Below are 24,345 nucleotides of genomic sequence, written 5' to 3' on the forward strand. Positions count from 1 at the left end.
CTGTAGCTGCTGGAGAAGTACACGCTGGACAGGACCGGCCCTGCCGCCCTGGTGGCTACTTCTCCAGCTGGACCCCGGCCTGGCCCTGCTGGCCACACGCTATCGGCTATCCTCTCCCCTCTATCCTTTTCTTCACTCCCCCCACACACTGTCACTGCCAGCCTCCCCTTCGCTTCGCTTAGCTCGCCGTCACCATGGCGACCTCCACCTTCTCTCCGCGCCCCGCCACCCTCAAGCCCCTGCGGGCACGCGCCAAGCCCGCCGGCCTCCAGCTCCACCTCCTCCCCTTCCCGCGCCTCCGCGTCGCCTGCGCCACCGCCGCCGGGGAGGCGCCGCCCGTTGAGCAGCGGGACGAGGTGGAGCCGGCCTCTGCCGCGGCATCCAACGGGACTGCCGTTAAGGTCGAGGCGTCCGCCGCGAAGCCCGAGTCCCCGCCCGCGCCCGCGCCGGTCCCGGCCTTCCGCGACGCCAGGTGGGTCAACGGCACCTGGGACCTCACCAAGTTCGACAAGGGCGGCGGCGTCGACTGGGACGCCGTCATCGACGCCGGTGAGGGCTCCTCCTTCCTAGTATCTCTATCCTATGTGGAACCAGGATTGGATTCACATGCTGGAGCGGGAATTGCTGCCTGTCTGTCATAGTGCCATCGCCATGCTAATATGCTATCCTAGATTGGTGGATGGCTGCGGCGTGCGCCACCAACCTGATTTTTTCTGTGGTTGTAGAGCTTTGAAAAGTCTGGTGGTTCAAGATGAATTTCCAGTTTAGGATTAGGAGAAATTAAGAAGGAATTTGACTTGCTATAGATTTAAACCCACCCACCCGATCCCCCGAGATGTTAGCTGGCTGGTTGGGACTGGGGAGACGAATACAAGAGGGAAGATGAGTGAACTGGCTAGAAAAACAGAGTCCTGCATGTACAGGACACGCAACGCATGTGTAAACTCAGACATTTGTTGCTTTGCTACGATGAGTGACAGATAGACAGGCAACTGATGCCAATAGCTCCATCTTTGTTTGATTCCAGAGGCCAGGAGAAGGAAATGGCTCGAAGACTACCCGGAGGCGACGAGCACAGACGATGCCGTCGTCTTCGACACCTCCATTATCCCGTGGTGGGCATGGATGAAGCGGTTCCACCTTCCTGAAGCCGAGAAGCTAAACGGTTCTCTCACCAAGCGCCTCTCTCCTTTTGTCCTGTCATTTTAAGCTAACTGCTGCATATGACGGGTTGCTTTGAACAGCGGTTGGATACGATGTGTTCGGTTCCACTTCAAACCCTAGTTCTTCTCGTCTGATGCGTGCAGGTCGGGCCGCCATGGTTGGCTTCTTCATGGCCTACTTCGTGGACAGCTTGACGGGCGTGGGCCTCGTCGACCAGATGGGCAACTTCTTCTGCAAGACGCTGCTGTTCGTCGCCGTCGCCGGCGTGCTGCTGGTCAGGAAGAACGAGGACGTGGAGTCGCTCAAGAAGCTCATCGACGAGACTACGTTCTACGACAGGCAGTGGCAGGCTACCTGGCAAGATGACCCAACCGAGGGGCCAAAGAATTAGTTCGGCGTTGGGGGTGCAAACGCAGAATGCTCGCTTCTTGTGGTGTGTCTTTGCCTCTTTCTTCGGCCCCTTTTTGTTTCACCGTTTAGTCAGGCTTGGAGGAACTTTTTGATGAACGTCATAATCTATCTACGTGATCTTGTGCAAAAACAAAAGGTATGGGAGTACTTTCTGTGCTAGAGATAATAATCATGTTGCAGTTTCACTGGTTTATGCTTTCTGTCAACACGCGTCAAGGTGCTCGTCGAAGAAGACTTTGAGCAAATCGCAAATAATTTGATGTCAGACATGGAATTCGCTCACATATCGATCAAATAAATGCCATGTCAAGGTACTCGTCGAAGAAGATTAGTCTGAAACCAACCTGTGAGACACAAAGCGAAAAGGCATGCCTGTTGATGGTTAACTTTTCACGTACTACTACTTGCTTTGATCTGGCATGGAATTCAAGTCAGGCATGACACGACTGAATAAATTACATCCAATGACGAGATTTCATTTCATCGTACCAGAGAAAAAACAATAACTTGGCAAGTATTTTTGGACGATCGTTTTGCAAGCAACAGGAAAGATCACTAGTATAAAGACAACAGCTACAAAAAAAAAACTAAATTAGGTGTACAAACTACTGGGCAAGACATGCTTTTGTGGCAACAGCATAACCTAACTAAACATTGAGATGATTACGATTTTGCATAAGGTTGGTAGAGATTAGAGGGGTGAATGGCAGTGCAAGTCAAAGCAAAACTATTGGGTTAGGAAATCAAAATTAAGAGTAAACTTGGTAAGCATCTGATTCAATTCAAGAAGCTCTGGACTGAGTCTAGAAACAAGAACAGAACACAGATTTATTATCATCAAAAGGTACCCCCACAAAAAAGGAACACACTTGCAAATAAAACATATCCACATGTTGAACACGTCTTCTGATTCCTGCAGAATATTGACAAACAAACTGAACAGACGTATCCCATGTGGATAGTCTTCTTATGACAGAAACACCTGCAAATCAGTAAATTAAACCGAGTGCATGTAAGTGCCACCAATATTAGAAGAATGCAATCTTTTTTTTTTTTGAAAGAAATAAAGTGGAGCCAGAGTTGCTAATGTGGACCGGCCTTTGCCTTGATCGTAAAATTTTCACAAAAGGAAGATATGCGTAGTGTTGATCCTTGATAGAGGGCATCTAGAAGCACATACGGAGCACGAAAGTCCACTCCAAGAGTTTTTGGAAGGCACAGAAATGCTCTAGAGTGCAGATCAGTTGCAAATACAGACTGCGTTATCGTCGAAACGTGTCAATGAGCTTAAGCAAGAAGCAACTAAAAGAGAAATAAGCCCACACAAAGTTATTTACACAAACAATGGAAGATATTATCAAATAATATAATACACAAATAACAAATTCTCTAGTATACTGGTATTGCCAGACTAAAGTGAAGATATCCGCACAAGTAGATCCCAATTCTGTCTATCAGGCATTGCTAATCTCTTAGATATATTACAAGTAAAATACAAACTTTTGTGCGGAAGGTATCATCAGTCGCATCACCTAATGTGAAACAACAAAAAAACGAAAAAAATCTGAACACAAAGGATACGTAAGTGACCAATAAAATCTCACACAAATGATGGAGCAGAAAAAGAACTTGCACATGGTTGGCATTGACTTATATAAGGCTCATAAAAAATAACAAGTAATGTTATGTGGTGGGCTTTGGATAAACATAAAGTTCTAACGAAGCACGTTGTACTCATTAAGTACATAGAAAACAATGTTGTGACTAAGTTCGAACGAGTGATAGAGACAAGGATGACTTCCTGAATAGAATAGAACTACATCAAGGGTCAGCTTTGAGCACTTACTTTTTTTCATTGATGATTTATGAGGTCACAAGGGATATCTCTTGTTGCTTTTTGCAGACGATGTAGTGCTAGTTGATAAAAATCGAGCAAAGTAAATAGAAAATTGAAGTTGTGGCGAGAGACTCTATAGTCCAAAGGTTTTAGACTTAGTAGAATTAAAACCAAATATATGATACGTGACTTTGGCAGTACTACATATAAGGAAGGGGATGTTATTTTGGAAGGTCAAGTAGTGCTCAGAAAAGATACATCTCAGTGTTTAGGGTCAATGCTATAGAGAAACGGGGATATTGATGAACATGTTAGTCATAAAATCAAAGTAAGATGGATGAAGTGGCCCCACACATCTAAGAGTCTATGTGACAAGAGGGTACCAAAGTCTGAAGGGTTTGATACCATTCTGGTAGTGGTGGATAGATTCTCGAAATACAGTCATTTTCTTCCTCTAAAGCACCCTTTTACTGCTAAAGGTGTTGCCTAGAGATGGCAATGGGTACCCGCTATCCGAAACCCGATGGGTTTTTGCTCTATTAGGGTATGGGTTTGGGTCAATTTCTGTACCCATGGGTTTGTTAATGGGTTTAAATGGAAACCCAACGGGTACGTGGGCATGGGTTTGTTCTTCCACTACCCATACCCGCAAACCCATGGGTTTTTAAAACCCGCCTTAAAATCAACATTCCTTATAAATATGTCTCATAATATTATTAATTGAATATGTTCTAATTGAAATAAACTTCATGTAACAAATCTTAAGCTAAAATTAGTTATCACTTGTTCCTTTTATGCTAGCTTATTAATGTATTGATTGTCATTTACATGATGAATTATTTTTTATGTTGATGTTAGTGGGTATGGGAAACCCGTTGGGTACCCGAAACCCGCATGGGTATGGGTTTGGGCAAAATTTTATACTCGTCATGGGTATGAGTTTTTTAGCGGGCGTATTTTTTCTTCGCGGGTATGAGTTTGGGCAAGTAATACCCAGCGGGTTTTTTACCCATTGCCATCTCTAGTGTTGCCCAAGTATTTCTCGAGAATGTGGTGAAGTTGCATGGGGTCCCAAGGTCTATAGTGTCTGACAGAGACAAGGTTTTCACCAGTGCCTTTTGGAAAAATCTATTCCAACTTATGGGAGTGAAGTTGTTGATGTCCACTGCATATCACCCTCAAACTGATGGTCAGAGTGAGCGTGTGAATTAGTGCTTGGAAATGTATCTCAGGTGTGTTGTGCATGACCAACCTAACAAGTGGAAGAGCTGGCTCGCTTTAGCTGAGTACTGGTATAATACTACTTACCATTCGGTGCTGGAGTGTACACCCTTCAAGGTGTTGTATGGGTATGAAGCACCATTGCTGGTTACACCAAAACTGTTGGGAATTGAAGATAGGGAGATAGCTGACTGGATTGCTGAAAGGAATGCCTTTTCAATCATGTTAAAGGAGCAGTTAGCACGAGCTCAGCTTCGCATGAAGCAGTATGCTGACAAGGGCAGAACTCCCAGGGAGTTTCAAGTGGGTGATCTGGTTTTGCTGAAATTACAACCTTATACACAAAAGACTATGGTGAACCAACCCTACCCTAAATTGGCATTTAAGTACTTTGGTCCTTTCAAGGTGATATTGAGGATTGGCGTGGTGGCATACAAGCTGGAATTACCTGGGGATGCACAAGTACATCCGGTCTTTCATGTGTCACAACTGAAGCCATTTCTGCCCTGCTATTCTCTAGTTTTCTCAGAGCTACCTACTGTGGTGGATTTGTCTCAAGGGGGTATAGAGCCAGAGCAGATCCTGGATCGAAGGATGGTGAGAAAGGGCAATCGAGCTATTGTTCAAGTGTTGGTGAAATGGACTGGGGTGCCTAAAGAAGCTGCAACATGGGAGGATTATTCAGTGGCCAAGGCAAGGTTTCCGGAGGCAAACGCTTGGGGACAAGCGTTATCTGAGGCCCGAGGAGATGTCATGACTGAAGATGCAGCCTAAAGTGGATCTGTGGGAAATGGGAGTGGCGCGAGAGGATGGTGGAATGAGGTCAGTCAGGCAATTTCTATTTCGCTATTATGGAGTTGGTAATCGAGTCTGTAATGGAGTTGTGGGCTGCATAGGCCGTATTAGTGCCATCTTGGGCCGTAAATAATAGGTCAGGGGAGTTGATGGTGTGCCTATATATATTGTACTCGGCGTCTTGTGCCAGACATGCAAATGAGAAAAGGAATCTAATCAGTTTCAACTGTCCAACCACTTACCTCTGTTCTTCTCTGCTTGTTCTGGTGTCTCACGTCGCGGTGATCTCCACCGCTGGCCAAGGGTCGTGACAGGTTAGGGTTGCATACGTGCGCGAAGAAGTCAGCGAAGGGGAGCGTAGCGGCGGCCCAGAAGAAAGGGTTCGTATCGAGGACGACCACGACGAGGCTGATGTCATCTGCACGCGCCGCCGGTGGCGCCTAGAGATGGCAATGGGTACCCGAAACCCGAATACCCGACGGGTTTTACCCGATATGAAGGCGGGTACGGAATGATTTCTCTACCCGCGGGTATGTTAATGGGTAAAAACCTCTACCCGTTGGGTAGACGGGTACGGGTATGGGTTGGTACTACCCATACCCGTCTACCCGTGGGTAAAATATACCCGCATCAATAGCACTATAAACATCTAATAGAGTCCAACTTAGCTAGAATAAAACCCTTCTCTAGTTATCATTTGTCTAGATACCAAGTTATGTAATCATATGATTTGTTATATGTGAAATTGAAGTTGTTTTTATATGTTTATTTAATATTTTGAGCGATTGGTATATTGGAATTTAATTTTTTCCTAGCGGGTACGGGTTACCCGATGGGTAAAAATACCCGCGCGGGTACGGGTATGGGTAAGATTTTATACCCGCGTGTATATATGGGTAACCCGACGGGTAGAATTTTTTTTGATGGGTACGGGTATGGAATGGTACTACCCGACGGGTATGTACCCGTTGTACCCGTTGCCATCCCTAGTGGCGCCAGATGCGATGAGCGTGTGTGGTGTGCATTAGTTAGAACCAAGGGGCGTCGGCGCGTCGCGGGGTGTACGGGGATGCGAGAGTGGCACGTGGCTCACCTGAGTAAAGCTTGGAATGAGCAGAGGCCATGGCCGGCGAGGGGGGTCGCTGCTGCTCGCGGACGGCGGCGGCGGGTCACGCGCCCAGCCAATCCAATTCTCCGAGGCGCCGGCGGGGGAGCCAGGGCGGCGGCGCTGGTGCTGGCGGTTGGCAATTGCCGCAGTTGGAGAGTTTTTTTAGTAGATGCCGCGGTTGGAGAGTGTGCAGTGTGCTCGAGATGCTGTGGCGGTGTGACTTGTGAATTGTGATGAGTCCTGCTCTCCTCGACTGTAAGTGGGCCTGGCCTAATGTTATGTACTTGGGTTTAACAGTTTTATGCCTAAATTAGGCCTCTGCTTCCTTGTAAAATTTTGTAACAGCGGTCATGTTTTTTTTGGAAAAATTGCTATTTTAGCCCTTTTAACGTGGGCTCTCTGTTTTTATGTGACCTCTGTCTATGACTTATGGGATCATTTGTGTCTATGATTTGTGGGTCTGGTGGTAAAATAGAGAAGTCCACAACTGATAGTGACAAAATAGCAAATTTTGGTAGACTCATCTTATTAAAAATTGTTTATAGTTATTATTTATTTTTTACGATGAAATCATTTAGCATATAATATAGTAATTGAATTTTTCATTTTTTATAATTTTTTTGATAAAGACGAACCGTTTAAACTCGATGTAAAAAGGCCAAACAATATTATATAGATTGAAACGGATAGAGTATTATAGACTGAAGGTGCAAGAAAGAATGTTAAATTCACTGCTTAGAAGTCTACTATTCATGATGTCTTGTTTCGAAGAAAGTGTTCTTAAAAAAATATTGTTATTTTTTGTGTGATGGAAGAACATAAAAATAAGTATTACCTTACAAAATGGCATATCTTACCTTGCAAATTGGGATCATTGATCTTGAAGTCCAGAATCAAACCCGTTGAAGGCTAAGTGTCATCTGGACGATGACATAGACCCCCCAAAGGTAGCAGGCCCTCCAATTAATTAAGGGGACCAATGTAAAAAATTCATTAGTTGGGTTTTTTACATTGGTCTCCTTAGTTTCGGCATGGTACTCGTTGCTACCTTTAGTTTTTCTTCTTGCTCAATTTTACCTAATGCTAGTTCCCTTTGCTCAGAAATCTGTCTGGTCGCCGTCTCTGTCCATTCTAACGTGACTTACAGGGCGGGTCCACTACACACTTCCACTCTTACCTGCGCCACGCTACTCTGTGTAGCCGACTCTCCTCTTCCTCCCAACGCCCGACTGGCAGCCTGCTTCTCCCGACTCCAACTCTCCCTCTCTCCTTCGCCTGGCAGCCTGCTTCTCGGATCTTCGGACGCGACGCGACGCCTGGTGGACGGAACGACGGTGCGGCAGGAGTCTTCTTCACCGGCGCGGCGGCCTGCGTCTTCAACGGCCTGGCAGCAGCCACGTCGGGATCAGCTTGGAGCTCCTCCCGGCGTGGCTGCTGCCAGGTGTAGGATCTAGGACACCGGCTAGAGGGGGGGTGAATAGACGGTTTTGACTAAAAACAACAATACTAAGTAAATTTAATCAATACAACAAGGGGAATAAATTTACTAGTGTCAATAAGTAAACAATGTATGAAAGACAACTACGGAGATTGAATACTTTGAAGAACAATAAGCAAAACACTAATCAATTGCAAGGCAATAAGTAATGCTAGAAGGAATAGACACCGAAATTTATCCCGTGGTATCGGTGATTTGCCGATCACCCCTAATCCACGTTGAGGTGGACTTCAAGCTCTCACTTGCTCCTCTATCAAGACACGACTTGATCTTTGAGCCAAGTGGACAAGAAATCACTCAATACCTCGATTCCACTAATGTCACCTTTGCCGCTCCGGCGAGGTAGGCGCGAACCCCTCACAATCAACACCGCGACTTCTCCACAATCTTCTTGGAGAGCTCGACGGAGACAATCACCCGAGCCGTCTAGGAGGCGGCAACCTCCAAGAGTAACAAGCCAACGACGCTTGCTCGGTGTACCACCTAGTGCCTCAAGGATCACCAAATGATGCAAATGCACTAGGAACCCTCAATCTCTCACTAGAATGCAATCTCAAGCAAAGAGTGTGAGAGAGTGAGTTGGAGGATCACAAATGAGCTCAATGTGTTCAAGGAATGGCTAAGAGAGCTCTCACACACGAGCTACCCTTCTATTTATAGCCCCCCATCTAAATCCAACCGTTATGTGCAAAGGGGGGCAATTCTGCGCACACGCGGACCGTCCGCGCCCTAGGGCCGGACGGTCCGCCGTACAACATAACGGCTATAATGACCGTTGAAACATGTCAGAGCTGTCTCAAAAGGTGTGTCCGGACTGTCCGCCCTTCAAGCCCGGACCGTCCGCGACCTGGCAGATTCAAACACCCGAGCCTCGGGTCAAACGGAGTTAACACGTGCGGACCGTCCGGCTATAATTCCCGGACGGTCCGCGACCTGAGGCAGTACTGTCCGGACTTGTCACCCGGACAGTCCGTAGTACAAATCGATAAAAACACACAGTCCCTGTTCAAAAACGAGTTAGACACATGCGGACCGTCCGCGCCTCACAGGCGGACCGTCCGCCTATAATTCAGGGACAGACCCGAAGCTACCTTTCTCTGGTCAGGACTGCGGACGGTCCGGCCCTAAGGCCCGGACGGTCCGCAGTGCAATAGAACACAGTGCCAACACAAATGGTCAGACTTCGGACCCTCTGGAGGATCGCGGACGGTCCGCCCCCAAGGGCCGGACAGTCCGCGCGACCAAGACTTCTCAAATTTCAAACATGCTCTTGAATGAACTTTTAACTCACGAAATGAGAAGCGCTGTTAGTCCTCATGCAAATGCAACTACTTGATGCTCTATGAGGCACTAAGTTTTACACAGATCTAAGTCATTGACCCCTCTTAATAGTACGGCTATCTAGCCTACTAATCCGGTCAGGTATCTTCTCTAAACTCCTCAAGACCGGCAAAAGTAAAACCTATATTATACCTTTGCCTTCATCTGATCCACAACCAATGCGTATGACTCTTCAACATTTCCTGTTCTATGTGGTCCAACCCTGCATTCTTATTTCTCCAAGAATCGTTAGTCCACAAGTAGTTGTCATTAATTACCAAAACATTACTAGAGGGGCCTAGATGATTCACAATCTCCCCCTTTTTGGTAATTGATGACAACACCACATAGTATATTAAAGAGAAGTTTAGTTTCTCCAAATCTCTCTCATACCTAAGGTATAAAATAGATTTTGGAGATGAGTTTCATAGGACTTATCTTGAATTGAAGTTCTGTCCAAAAGATAGATAAATCCCAATAGAAACTCAGTATGCAAGAAGGGCTCCCCCTAAGTGTGTGCAGGATTATTTGAAGTTGAAGATATAACACACATAATATATTAGAGCTTGATGGAGACTTTCCTACAAACATGGTTATCGAGACATACAAGCGATGATTCGTAGAGTGAGCGCAGCAATTATAATCACATCTCGATTAACCACACACAGAGTAATTTGAACTAAAACATAGTTCATCCCACAGAATATTACAGATAATAATCCACAGACATACGACATAGAGTTAATAGATCGAACCAAGTTCCAAATGCATAAGACATAAACTAAAACGGCACAAAAAAGATAAAATGCATATGCATGGTCTTAGTGTCCACATAGAACCACCAACTCCCCCTGAAGGAGACGCCTGACAACTTCTCATCACTTCTCTCCCCCTTTGGCATCAATTGCCACAAAGGAGAGGCCTTACTGATCACTCGGCGGAGGATGCATGTGGTAATAATGAGTGCGGAAGGTGTCAAACAGGGAGGAGAACTGGTCAAAGTCCTGATGGGATCAGTGACATTAGTGTGAATGTGATCACGAAGGTCAGAAAATTCAGAGTTGAGCACATCCCAGTTGTCGTCAAAGCGAGACCGCATGTCATCGAGGCGGTGATCCACATGTGACATCAACCCCTCAAATCGAGTATCAATATGAGCCTCCAGCCCTTGCTGCATGTTGTGAAAATAAGGATCAAAATATCCTGGAGCAGGCTCCCAATAGTGCTGAGGCTGAGGAGGAGGTGGAGGAGGAGGCATCTGCTGTTCCTCAACATTAGGCGCTGCTCCACCCTCATAGCCAGGGTCTTCCTCATCATCTGGGAATGGAGTGAGTGGCCTGGTGAGAAACCCTATCTCATTCTTAAAAGGCCTGAATGGAGTGTGGACAATCTCACATGGGCCCTCAAATCTTGTCTTGGATTTGATAAGAGCCATAATGTATGGAGCATATGCCAAGTTTTGATTCTTGTCCATCTTTAAATCATTAAGCTGCCTCATCATGAAAAGAACAATGTTCATGACTTCTCCATTCATAATGTGATGAATTATGTTCCAGAACTTCTCCCTGATTTTACTCTTATCACCACTCTTGGGAAGGATGGTGACTCTGGCAATCTTGTTGATGACAGCAGGATGATGTCTGAGTCCTGCTGTCTCACCAAATCTCCTGGGTATACCAAGTCTGGCTGGCTCATAAAACTGCACAAAATCCTCAAAATTGTCTTCAGTATAAAGATCCACTCCAGCAGAAATGGTGCCATAGTTCAGACTGTTGGCAGCTGCAAAGTCAGCAAAAGAAGCAGAGTAGCGCTTGAAGCCAGTCATCCAGGTGATGGATTCTTCTGCAATATCAATCTCTGAGGTAGCCAAGAATTGCTTAACAGCCATTTCATTAAAATCTGTGCGCTGCCCCATAAACTGATATAGTCCGCATGCCTCAAACTTAGGGATCAAACCCTCCATGACTGATTGACTGAGCAGGAATGACCAATCAATCACCTGATGCTTATGGAAATTAGTATCCACCAGGGTGCCCCAGAAAACATCAAACTGCAGCTGCGTGTGGAAAAACTGGATGTTGGTATCTGATGGCAGAGCATACTGATTCACAGTCCGTCGAGAGCAGTACTCAGTCATAGAAAATCTCCGCTTTGGGAAAGTCCATCCTTGGATATCAATGGGATAATCAGGATGAACATGAGGAAAATCTTCCGCATCCATGGATTCAGTGCCCCCAGCTGAGGATTGGGCTTCTGAATCAGTGGTTGGTACATAATCATCATCATTTCCTCGAGGGCGCTTGGATTTAAAGCGACCTGCAAGTTTCTTGCGTAGACCACCAAGACCACTGCAACAATGTGACAAACATCCATAGATGAATAATTGAAACCAATCACCATTTATAAAAGGAATGGAACTGTAATGCTCTGCCAGGGTCCGGACTGTCCGCGCTAGGGGGCCGGACGGTCCGCGCCAGAGGCCCGGACGGTCCGCGTCCACCAGGCGGACGGTCCGCGACCGACCAGGGGCGACTCCAAGAACCCTAGCCGCCACAAGTGTTCAATTTGATGGTTTTGCAGATAATACCCAGCCAAATAAGTTGAAAATTTTGCATAGCATTGATATTGAGAAGAACTAACAATCCCACCAATCAGATTTTGAAACCCACTGCTCAATTTCAGATCAGAGAAGAAACCCAAATAATCTCAAAGTTGATGAAATTTGATTAAATCCACAAGATTTGAAGATACCGTGATGAAGACATGTTGAGGGAATGGTGCAGCAAGCTGTCGGACTGTCCGCACGCAACTTCACTTCACGGTCCGCGCACACTCGACACAAGAGAGGATATAGCGAGTGGAGAGCAAGAGAGAACAACCGAATAGGCACAACTGGCAAGTCTGCGGGCTCTGGTCCTTTTTCTGCCCTGTCGCGGACGGTCCGCGCGGGGGCGGCGGACGGTCCGCGTCCTGATGACCTCAGACAGTCTGCGAGGCTGCTCGGACTGTCCATTGCTTGATGCTGCGGACGGTCCGCGGTCCATGGGCGGACGGTCCGCGGCCTGATACTCATTTTTCCAATTTCTGTCCACTTTCTGATTTTGAATTCCGAATCCGAATTGGTGCTCATATATGGACATTTTGACCAATCCAAAAGTTGGTATGCATGCATATACTTATGATGTATTTGAGAAATGCAAGATTTTTGAATTAAACTATCTAGAGTAATTAGAAATGAAAAATGCACAAATAATACCAAATAAATAGCACAAAAAAAACATACTTAGACCCAAGATGCAAGGCGACACATGTGTGATCAACTTCAAGTCACATTAGAGATATCGATCACATTCATTTCACTTCTTAGAGAACAAAATCTTGTTTCATCCAAAGGTTTTGTAAAAATGTCTGCTAATTGATCATCGGTGCCAATGGAATAAATAGAGATATCTCCCTTGCCAACATGATCTCTTAAGAAGTGATGCCGTATATCAATATGCTTGGTCCTTGAATGTTGGACCGGATTGGTAGCCAATTTCACCGCACTCTCATTATCACACATGAGAGGCACATTCTTGAAAATAATTCCATAGTCCAATAAGGTTTGTTTCATCCATAATAGTTGAGCACAACAATTTCCGGCCGATATATATTCCGCCTCGGCGGTAGATAGAGCAACCGAATTTTGTTTCTTAGAAGACCATGAAACAAGAGATCTACCAAGAAATTGACAACAACCGGAGGTGCTTTTTCTATCAACTTTGCACCCCGCATAGTCCGAATCCGAATATCCAATTAATTCAAATTGAGCACCTTTGGGATACCATAGACCAATATTGGGAGTATACTTCAAATATCTTAGAATCCTTTTAGCGGCCTTCAAGTGAATCTCTCTAGGAGAAGCTTGAAATCGAGCACACATGCATACACTAAACATAACATCGGGCCTAGATGCGGTAATATAAAGCAAACTACCAATTATTGAACGATAAAGTTTTTGATCAACTATTGTACCTCCTTCATCTAAGTCTAGATGACCATTTGTTGCCATTGGAGTCTTGATAGGCTTAGCATTTTCTAAACCAAACTTCTTGAGCATGTCCCTCAAATATTTTGATTGACTTATAAAAATTCCATCTTTCAATTGTTTGATTTGAAGGCCAAGAAAGAAGCTCAATTCTCCTATCATAGACATTTCAAATTCCTTTGACATCATTTTTCCGAACTCCTCACAAAATAATTCATTAGTAGATCCAAAAATAATATCATCAACGTAGATTTGACAAACAAATAAATCTTTACCAATTCTTTTAGTGAATAGAGTAGTGTCAACCTTCCCAATTTTGAAGTCTTTGGAAAGCAAGAAATCCCTAAGCCTTTCATACCAAGCGCGTGGAGCTTGCTTAAGCCCATAGAGAGCTTTAGAGAGCTTGAACACATGGTTAGGTCTTTTGGGGTCCTCAAAACCGGGAGGTTGTTCAACATACACTAGTTCACTAATCTTACCATTTAGAAAGGCACTCTTTACATCCATTTGGTAGAGCTTGATATTGTGTGCACAAGCATAAGCAAGTAGAATCCGGATTGCTTCTAATCTTGCTACGGGAGCAAATGTCTCCCCAAAATCCAATCCTTCAATTTGAGTATATCCTTGTGCAACTAATCTTGCCTTGTTTCTTACTACCACACCATCTTCATTGTGCTTGTTGCGGAACACCCATTTTGTACCAATAACATTGTGGTTCTTTGGTCTCTCAACAAGCTCCCAAACTTCATTTCGAGTGAAGTTATTTAATTCTTCATGCATTGCATTCACCCAATCAACATCAAGTAGAGCTTCATCTACACGGTTAGGTTCCATACAAGATACAAAAGAGAAATGTTCACAAAATGAAGCTATGCGAGAGCGAGTTTGAACACCCTTACTAATATCACCCACAATTTGATCAACCGGGTGATCCTTCACAATGGAATGATGAATTCTTGATACCGTTTGATAGTTGCTTGATGAAGCATTAGGAGAAACCGTAGGTCTTGAAGTACCTTGATCATGAGTATCCATGGTTTCATCGAGTGGTTTGCTTTGGTGATCTTCCTCATTTATAGTTGAGGATGAAGGAATAACAACCACACTATCTTCATCATCATCTTCCTTAGGTTTTATTTCACCAATGGCCATTGTTTTCATTGCATTTATCAATTGAGTTCCCCCAACATCATCGAGATTATCACTCTCATCTTGAGACCCATTTGTTTCATCAAATTCAACATCATATGCTTCCTCAATAATACCATGAGTTTTGTTGAAGACTCTATAAGCCTTACTATTTGATGAATATCCAAGAAGAAAACCCTCATCACATTTCTTCTCAAATTTAGAAAGCCGGCTTCCCTTTCTCAAAATATAACATTTGCAACCAAATACCCTAAAATATGAGATATTTGGCTTTCTACCAATGAGCAATTCATATGGAGTTTTCTTCAAGAGTTTGTGACAATATAGTCTATTTGATGAATGACAAGCGGTATTTATTGCCTCGGCCCAATAAGAATCCGATATATTATATTCCGCTAACATAGACCTTGCCATATCAATAAGAGTTCTATTCTTTCTTTCAACAATACCGTTTTGTTCCGGGGTATATTTGGAAGAGAATTCATGTTTGATACCCTTGTCATCACAATATTGATCAATTCTTGCATTTTTGAATTCCGACCCATTATCACTTCTAACCTTTTTGATGTCGAAATCAAATTGATTTTGAGCCAATATAGCAAATGACTTGAATGTTTCAAACACATTGGATTTGTCTCGTAGAAAATAAACCCAAGTAAATCTTGAATAGTCATCCACAATCACAAGACAATAAGAATTACCACCAATACTTACAAAAGATGTGGGCCCAAATAAATCCATGTGAAGTAATTCCAAAGGTCGATGAGTGGACATTTGACTTTTATTTGGATGAGTATTTGCCACTTGCTTACCGGCTTGACAAGAGCTACACAATTTGTTCTTTTCAAACTTCACATCTTTCAAGCCTCGAACTAAGTCATGCTTGGTTAACCGATTGAGTTGCTTCATCCCAACATGACCAAGTCTTCTATGCCATAACCAACCTAGTGAAGCTTTTGAAAATAAGCAAGTTGTGAGCTTTGCCTCATTAGATGAGAAATCAACAAGATAAAGATTTTCATGTCTAAAACCTTTAAATTTAAGATTGCTACCGTCAACACTAGAGATAATAACATCTTCAACTGTGAAATTGCAACAAAATCCTAAATCACATAATTGAGCTACGGAAAGTAAATTAAAGTTCAAAGACTCAACCAATAGCACATTTGATATAGAATGATCATTTGAAATAGCAATTTTACCCAAACCTTTAACCTTTCCTTTACGATTATCTCCAAATGTGATACTATCATAATTTGAGCAATCTTCCTCACTCATTTGGGTAAACATCTTCATATCCCCGGTCATGTGTTGAGTACATCCACTATCCAACACCCAATGATTCCCTCCCGCCTTGTAGTTTACCTTAGCATCTCCCTTTGCCATGAGACAATGGGGGGATGAGAAGAGTGAGGGAGCTTCCTTGATGGCAATTCCGGCATTAAGCTTGGATGAGGTGTCATCATCATCATCATCCGAGCTATCATCCGAGTCCCATTCAACTAAGTAGGCTTTGCCATCTTTCTTCTTGTTATAGTATTTCTTTTTCTTCTTGTCACTTTCATCTTTGCCCTTCTTCTTCTTGCTTGGACAATTCATGGCAATGTGACCGGGTTCCCCACACTCAAAACATTTTCTATCATTGAAAGCATTTCTTCTAGATGTTTGACCTCTTCTAGGTTGACCTCTTTTCATCTTCATGAATTTATTGAATTTCCTTACAAATAAAGCCATGTCACAATCACTCTCACTTTCATTTTCTTCATCATTGCTATCTTCCTTTTCAATTGCCTTTGAGGCCTTGGCTTTGAGAGCAATAGATTCATTTTTCACCTTCTTTGCCAAACTTAAAGCATCGGCTTGTGACTTCTTAAATATATCTTGAGTGAGAATTTCTCCCAATACTTCGGTTGGAGAGGTTGTAGATAGATCACTCCTTACTAGCATTGTCACAATAGTCTCATATTTCTCCGGAAGTGATCTAAGGAACTTGTGTGTGAAATCCACATCCGGTACATTAAAACCAAGTCCTTTGAGTTCATTTACAATCTCATTCAATCGATTGAACATATCGGATACACTCTCATCTTCTTTCATAATAAATTGCTCAAACTTCCCTTTGCACACATATAGTTTGGCACTCTTCACAATTGTAGTTCCTTCATGAATTTCCATTAGTTTTACCCAAATCTCATGAGCGGTTGTGAGATTCTTGATACGATTGAACTCATTTATATCAAGAGCATCATAAAAGACATTCATGGCTTGATCATTTGTGAGGATATTCTCATTATCACTAACTGATGGTTCATCTTCCTTCAATACAACAAATCCATCTCTAACAATTTGCCAAATTTTTCCACCCATTGCTCTAAGATGCATTGACATTCTTATTTTCCAATAATCATAATTGTTTCCATCAAAGTGCGGTGGCTTCCCAATGTGCACATTGTTGTTACTAGCCATATTGTCCCACTCCGGGATGATTAGATCCACAAACAATGGAGTCCTCGGCTCTGATACCACTTGTAGGATCTAGGACACCGGCTAGAGGGGGGGTGAATAGACGGTTTTGACTAAAAACAACAATACTAAGTAAATTTAATCAATACAACAAGGGGAATAAATTTACTAGTGTCAATAAGTAAACAATGTATGAAAGACAACTACGGAGATTGAATACTTTGAAGAACAATAAGCAAAACACTAATCAATTGCAAGGCAATAAGTAATGCTAGAAGGAATAGACACCGAAATTTATCCCGTGGTATCGGTGATTTGCCGATCACCCCTAATCCACGTTGAGGTGGACTTCAAGCTCTCACTTGCTCCTCTATCAAGACACGACTTGATCTTTGAGCCAAGTGGACAAGAAATCACTCAATACCTCGATTCCACTAATGTCACCTTTGCCGCTCCGGCGAGGTAGGCGCGAACCCCTCACAATCAACACCGCGACTTCTCCACAATCTTCTTGGAGAGCTCGACGGAGACAATCACCCGAGCCGTCTAGGAGGCGGCAACCTCCAAGAGTAACAAGCCAACGACGCTTGCTCGGTGTACCACCTAGTGCCTCAAGGATCACCAAATGATGCAAATGCACTAGGAACCCTCAATCTCTCACTAGAATGCAATCTCAAGCAAAGAGTGTGAGAGAGTGAGTTGGAGGATCACAAATGAGCTCAATGTGTTCAAGGAATGGCTAAGAGAGCTCTCACACACGAGCTACCCTTCTATTTATAGCCCCCCATCTAAATCCAACCGTTATGTGCAAAGGGGGGCAATTCTGCGCACACGCGGACCGTCCGCGCCCTAGGGCCGGACGGTCCGCCGTACAACATAACGGCTATAATGACCGTTGAAACATGTCAGAGCTGTCTCAAAAGGTGTGTCCGGACTGTCCGCCCTTCAAGCCCGGACCGTCCGCGACCTGGCAGATTCAAACACCCGAGCCTCGGGTCAAACGGAGTTAACACGTGCGGACCGTCCGGCTATAATTCCCGGACGGTCCGCGACCTGAGGCAGTACTGTCCGGACTTGTCACCCGGACAGTCCGTAGTACAAATCGATAAAAACACACAGTCCCTGTTCAAAAACGAGTTAGACACATGCGGACCGTCCGCGCCTCACAGGCGGACCGTCCGCCTATAATTCAGGGACAGACCCGAAGCTACCTTTCTCTGGTCAGGACTGCGGACGGTCCGGCCCTAAGGCCCGGACGGTCCGCAGTGCAATAGAACACAGTGCCAACACAAATGGTCAGACTTCGGACCCTCTGGAGGATCGCGGACGGTCCGCCCCCAAGGGCCGGACAGTCCGCGCGACCAAGACTTCTCAAATTTCAAACATGCTCTTGAATGAACTTTTAACTCACGAAATGAGAAGCGCTGTTAGTCCTCATGCAAATGCAACTACTTGATGCTCTATGAGGCACTAAGTTTTACACAGATCTAAGTCATTGACCCCTCTTAATAGTACGGCTATCTAGCCTACTAATCCGGTCAGGTATCTTCTCTAAACTCCTCAAGACCGGCAAAAGTAAAACCTATATTATACCTTTGCCTTCATCTGATCCACAACCAATGCGTATGACTCTTCAACATTTCCTGTTCTATGTGGTCCAACCCTGCATTCTTATTTCTCCAAGAATCGTTAGTCCACAAGTAGTTGTCATTAATTACCAAAACATTACTAGAGGGGCCTAGATGATTCACACCAGGCCGTTGAAGACGCAGGCCGCCGCGCCGGTGAAGAAGACTCCTGCCGCGCCGTCGTTCCGTCCGCCAGGCGTCGCGCCGCGTCCAAAGATTCGAGAAGCAGGCTGCCAGTCGAGCATTGGGAGGAAGAGGAGAGGCGGCTGCGCAGAGTAGCGTGGCGCAGGTAAGAGTGGAAGTGTGTAGTGGGCCCACCCTGTATGTCGGTTAGAATGGACGGAGACGGCGACCAGACGGATTTCTGAGCAAAGGGAATTAGCGTTGGGTAAAACTGAGTAAGAAGAAAAACTAAGGGTAGCAACGAGTACCGTACCGAAACTAAGAGGACCAATGTAAAAAACCCATTAGTTAACGTTGGGTAGCTTGTTTGGTTCACACCCTGAAAAACCAGTCTGATCCATGCAGCAATCTCAGGCGTCCGATTTTGGATTCCTGGTGCTGGATCTAGCTGGCTGGCAGGCAGGCAACTCCAGGCCACGGTGCCAACCAAATGAACCAATGCCAGATCAAAATTACTCCAAGAGGTGGAGGCGTGGAGCTGTCTAATCAGACATATAATTTTCTCTTCTAGTAAAGCATTAGCACTGCATACGAGGTCTGCATGCAGTGATGCACATTCGACTTTGACAAAAAAGACTTCAAACAGATTTGGCATTGCAGTTGCAGATCGACGACGACATTCATGGGCATCCCAGCTCTGGCTACAAGCAAAAGATCGTCACTCGAAGGACTCCGACGCCATCATATGCCCCTCGTCGCTCCCGCCGCGGCGCGCCGACAAGGGCGACTTGAGGAAGCTGGGAGTGCCGGGCCTGGCCGCCGCCGGCGCGGCCTTCCTGGCGCTGCCGCCGCCGGAGGTGTTGTTGCCCCCCATGGACAGCGTCCTCGTGACGTTCTTGATGTTCTTGGGCGGCGGGTGCGCCACCGGCGACGACACGTCCCTGTCCGCCGCCGCCGCGGCGCCCTGCACCTGCTGCAGCAGCCGCCGCTGGTCCCGCTGCCGCTTCCGCTCCTGCTCCTTCTCCTTCCTCGCGTTTCCGTAGTCATCCAGCACGTCCAGCAGCACCTCCTGCGCGCATGAGCGTTATTTGCTGCATCGAGGTGCATGCAGCAGGCGCGGCCGCCATAGCCCGCACGTAGGTGGTTAATTGGTCGGGGTTTTTGCAAGGCGCACGTACACCGTCGTACTCGAACTTGGCGCCTCTCTCCTTCTCCCACGCGACTACCTTCGCCATCAGAGCTTCCGCCATCACTGCACCTCAGCTCACAGAGGAACACAGACGAACACGTCAATTCCTTGTTAGAAAGATTATATGACTATGTATGTTCAGAAACGCCATGGCTGAAGAACAAAGGCTAGCTACCCGGCATTTTGCTGACCAGGGCGCGGGCTTTCTCGGCGCGCTTTAGCACGAGATGCGTCCCTTTGCCAACGTTGTATCTGTTCTCGTTCTGCAAGAACAACGGAAAAGCTCAGTGGTTCCACTGGGAGATGGAGATTGGAGTTGGAGACGACGAGAAGGGGAGTTGTTCAGAGAGCCTGCAGACGATCGAGACGCACTCTGCTGTACTCCTCGAGCCAGGACTCCTCCTCCAGCGCCGCCTGCCACCTGTCCATCTTCTCCAGCACGTCCTTCCGGTTGAACTCCAGGTCCTTGGCCTCCGAGATCTGCACCTCCAGCCACTCCAGGATCGCAGCCCGGTCGGCATCTGCAATGACGCACATCGTGTCGGTCGAACACGCATGCATTTCTCAACAACAACAATCACCATGGCGTACGCGTACGTGTTGCGACTTGCGAGTCACACTGATCATACCGCTGTCCATGGCGTCGAACACCATGACGACGGTAGCGTCGTCGTCCTCGGGCAGGCGCGCGCGGCGGCGGATCTCCTTGAGCTCCTCGTGCTTCTTCACGACGAGGTCTTTCATCCGGCACTCCTTGAGGTTCTCCAGCCTCACCACCTCCGCCTCTACCTGCACGCACGGTGGGTCAGATCGACATCCACGGCGGCGGCGAGCGGTCGGCGCGCCTGCTGTCTGGTAGCTTATACGTAGAACATGCATGCAAAAGGAAGGTCCCCAATCGAGCAGGCGAGCACTGCGCGCTGATCGACGACGACGTACGTATACGTACGTTGCTTATGAAGGCCATGGAGAGGGCGCCGGGCTCCGTGATCTCGTCCTCGGACGCGGCGATGTTGCAGGCCACGCCCTGGAACTGCCGCTGCTCCTCCGCCGGCGTGTCCATCAGGTTCCACAGCTCCAGCATGCTGCCCAGCAGGTCTTGCAGCTGCCAGCCATCGCATTGCCAAAGCAATTAAACAGCTTGTTTCATCCAGCTGTCGGAGAAGACGCGGGCAAATTAAAGGCTACCGTACGAACCTTCTCCATCCGGCTCCGTTTGATCTCCCTCAGCCTCTCGATGCCCGCAGCCAGCCCCGCGATGGCGCCGTCGCTGATGTCGCCGGGCTGCACCTGCGCGCCGTCGGCGCCAACATGGACGACACTGTTCGCCTCTGTGGGATCCATGCCGAGAACCAAGGATGACGAGTGCAGCTGAGCCACGAGCTCCGCCACCTTCTTGGTGCGACTTTCCTGCGTGTACACATGTGTCAAGATGTCGATCCAAAGCAAGAACAACGGCACAAGCACAACGCTAAGCATGTATGCATGCATGCACGCCACCGGCCAGGAGTCGATCAGGACCGATCAGTTTGCTTAATTCGCGATAGGGTGGCCTGACCTTTTCCAGCTGCAGGTGCTGCAGATAGGCTCGGAGCTCGTCGAGCTTGGTCGTCGTCAGGTCGGAGCCGTCGACGTCGACGATGACGGCGGCGGCGTGAGCTTCAGACTGGCCTTGCCCGCCACCTAGCTGCAGGTCCAACTCCTCCTGGATCCTGGCGACCCGCTGGGTGACGTCTGCGAACTCGCGCCGCCTCTCGTCCCTCCTCCGCCTCATCTCCGCCAGCTCCGGCGCGATCATGCCCAACTCCTCCTTCAGGCTCCCTGTGCCCTGGTCCCAACTCCCAACCCAATTCGTCGTCACGACTCACGACCGCCATCGCCAGCGGCCGGCACGGAATGTGTGCGCGCGCATGCGTGCGTGGTTCACGTACGTACCTGGAGCGAGGAGCAGGCCGTGTGCACGGTGGAGGGAGGCTCGCCGATGGTGGCGCAGATGGCGGCGACCTCGGCGACGGAGTCGGAGATCTCCCGCTTGAGCTGCGCCCGGTGCTGCCGGACCTGCTCCACCTTGGCGCGGTACAGACTGAGGCACTCCTCCTCCAGCGCCGACAGCGCCCCCCGCCGGTCCTCCTCCGCCTCCCCGATCTCGTCCCACATGTCCTGCATGCGTGCGTGCATCCATGAGAGGACAGGAGAGGAGGTCGAACGAACAGAGACAACGGACGGACCCCCAGCTCATGCAGCAGCTCCTCGCGCCGGGGCTCCATCTGGAAGGGGAACAGGATGGGCCTCAGCTTCAGGGAGGGCATTGGGCTCCGCCGTCGCGCGCTCCTGGCCCCATGCTAGCACAGCTAGCTCCCTCCTCTCCTCCGACTCCGATCTGATCGATCAGCTCAAGAACAACGTAACGTAACGCGCGCGCGGCAATGGCGGCAGATCTGTCCGACGACGGAATAATGCTATCTAAACAACAACAACAACTAGAACTAACAATGCCGCGGCCGACGAGGTTGGCGGCGTGGACGGTGGATCATGGCCGGCCGGCGCACAAGACGACTGCGAATTTGCACGAGGGGGATTCCGCCCGCGGATTTGGACAGAGCGCGCGCGGAAAGGGCGGAAATGAGGGGAAAGTCGTCGCTAAATAAAAGATCCATGCATGGATTCAGGGAGAGAAGCGACGTGTGTGAGGTTCGGGTGGCCATGAGCATCCTGGCCCAAAATAGGACCAGGACGAGACTGGGACCAAAAGGGAGAATTGCATTATCAATGTTGCTTATTTTTAGTGCTAAAAAAACAAATACTCACTCACTCTATCTTATACTTGAACAGTTGAACTAGTACGATGTTCGTGCATTGTGAAAGGGAATTAGGCTTACACCTAGTCCCTAATTAATTTTGGTGGTTGAATTGCCCAACACAAACAATTGGACTAACTAAGTTTGCCCAAGTTTATAGATTACACAGGTGTAAAAGGTTCACACTCAGCCAATAAAAAGACCAAGTTTTGGATTCAACAAAGGAGCATAGTGGGAACCGAAGGCCCTCTGGTCTGAGAGCACCGGACTGTCCAGTGTACACCGGACAGTGTCCGGTGCACCAGAGGACTCCAGCTCAAACTCGCCACCTTCGGGAATTTCCAGGGGAACTCGCGCTATAATTCACCGGACTGTCCGGTGCGACTCCGAAGCAACGGCTATCTCCGCGCCAACGGCTCTCTGCCGCGCATTTAATGCGCGCTCTGCGCGCGCAGAGGTTAGGCGCGCCCATACTGGCACACCGGACAGTAAACAGTACGTGTCCGGTGTGCACCGGACACCCAGGCGGGCCCACAAGTCAGAAGCTCCAACGGTCAGAATCCAACGGCAGTGATGACGTGGCAGGGGCACCGGACTGTCCGGTGTGCACCGGACTGTCCGGTGCGCCATCGAACAGGCAGCCTCCCAATGGCCACTTTTGGTGGTTGGGGCTATAAATACCCCAACCACCCCACCATTCATTGCATCCAAGTTTTCCACTTCCCAACTACTACAAGAGCTCTAGCATTCAATTCTAGACACACCAAAGAGATCAAATCCTCTCCAAATTCCACACCACGCCATAGTGACTAGAGAGAGTGATTTGCTTGTGTTCTTTCGAGCTCTTGCGCTTGGATTGCTTTCTTCTTTCTTGATCCTTTCTTTGCAATCAAACTCACTTGTAATTGAGGCAAGAGACACCAATCTTGTGGTGGTCCTTGTGGGAACTTTGTGTTCCAAGTGTTTGAGAAGAGAAAGCTCACTCGGTCCGTGGGATCGTTTGAGAGAGGGAAGGGTTGAAAGAGACCCGGCCTTTGTGGCCTCCTCAACGGGGAGTAGGTTTGCGAGAACCGAACCTCGGTAAAACAAATCCGCGTGTCACACTCTTCATTTGCTTGCGATTTGTTTTGTGCCCTCTCTCGCGGGCTCATTTCTTTATTACTAACGCTAACCCGGCTTGTAGTTGTGTTTATATTTGTAAATTTCAGTTTCGCCCTATTCACCCCCCCTCTAGGCGACTATCATTTGGTATCAGAGCCCGGTTCTTCATTAGAGCCTAACCGCTCGAAGTGATGTCGGGAGATCACGCCAAGAAGGAGATGGAGACCGGCGAAAAGCCCACTACAAGCAACGGGAGCACTTCATCGGAAGAGTCCCGCACCAAAAGGAGGGAGAAGAAGAAGATCTCCTCCAACAAAGGGAAGGAGAAGAAATCTTCTTCTCACCACAAAGAGAAGAAGGAAAAATCTTCTTCCCACAAGCCGCATCGGAGTGGGGACAAGCAAAAGAGGATGAGGAAAGTGGTCTACTACGAGACCGACACTTCATCAACATCAACCTCCGGCTCCGATGCGCCCTCCGTAACTTCTAAACGCCAAGAGCGTAAGAAGTTTA

At 47.2% G+C, this 24,345-nt stretch overlaps 2 protein-coding genes and 1 long non-coding RNA gene across 3 annotated transcripts; 1 reads left to right on the forward strand and 2 right to left on the reverse strand.

The window, feature by feature from the left end:
* The first annotated feature begins 170 nt into the window (after window positions 1-170).
* Window positions 171-1,766, forward strand: LOC100285503 (lil3 protein). Its single transcript, NM_001174176.1, has 3 exons — window positions 171-549; window positions 1,028-1,165; window positions 1,308-1,766. The coding sequence occupies exons 1-3, from the start codon at window positions 195-197 to the stop codon at window positions 1,553-1,555; spliced, it is 741 nt and encodes a 246-aa protein (NP_001167647.1). The 5' UTR covers window positions 171-194; the 3' UTR covers window positions 1,556-1,766.
* A 544-nt stretch (window positions 1,767-2,310) lies between these two features.
* Window positions 2,311-6,811, reverse strand: LOC103626556 (uncharacterized). Its single transcript, XR_553001.3, has 2 exons — window positions 6,522-6,811; window positions 2,311-2,557 (listed from the first exon to the last, which is right to left on the reverse strand). It is a non-coding gene; the product is annotated as an uncharacterized lncRNA (long non-coding RNA).
* A 12,491-nt stretch (window positions 6,812-19,302) lies between these two features.
* LOC103626557 (65-kDa microtubule-associated protein 3) lies at window positions 19,303-22,551 on the reverse strand. The gene is made up of 10 exons (XM_008646972.2): window positions 22,162-22,551; window positions 21,869-22,093; window positions 21,492-21,761; window positions 21,131-21,343; window positions 20,883-21,038; window positions 20,563-20,722; window positions 20,306-20,454; window positions 20,109-20,196; window positions 19,923-19,996; window positions 19,303-19,813 (listed from the first exon to the last, which is right to left on the reverse strand). The coding sequence occupies exons 1-10, from the start codon at window positions 22,240-22,242 to the stop codon at window positions 19,463-19,465; spliced, it is 1,767 nt and encodes a 588-aa protein (XP_008645194.1). The 5' UTR covers window positions 22,243-22,551; the 3' UTR covers window positions 19,303-19,462.
* Between the last annotated feature and the right edge of the window lie 1,794 nt (window positions 22,552-24,345).

This window comes from Zea mays, chromosome 5 (genome assembly GCF_902167145.1).
Source record: "Zea mays cultivar B73 chromosome 5, Zm-B73-REFERENCE-NAM-5.0, whole genome shotgun sequence".
Taxonomy (NCBI): domain Eukaryota; kingdom Viridiplantae; phylum Streptophyta; class Magnoliopsida; order Poales; family Poaceae; genus Zea; species Zea mays.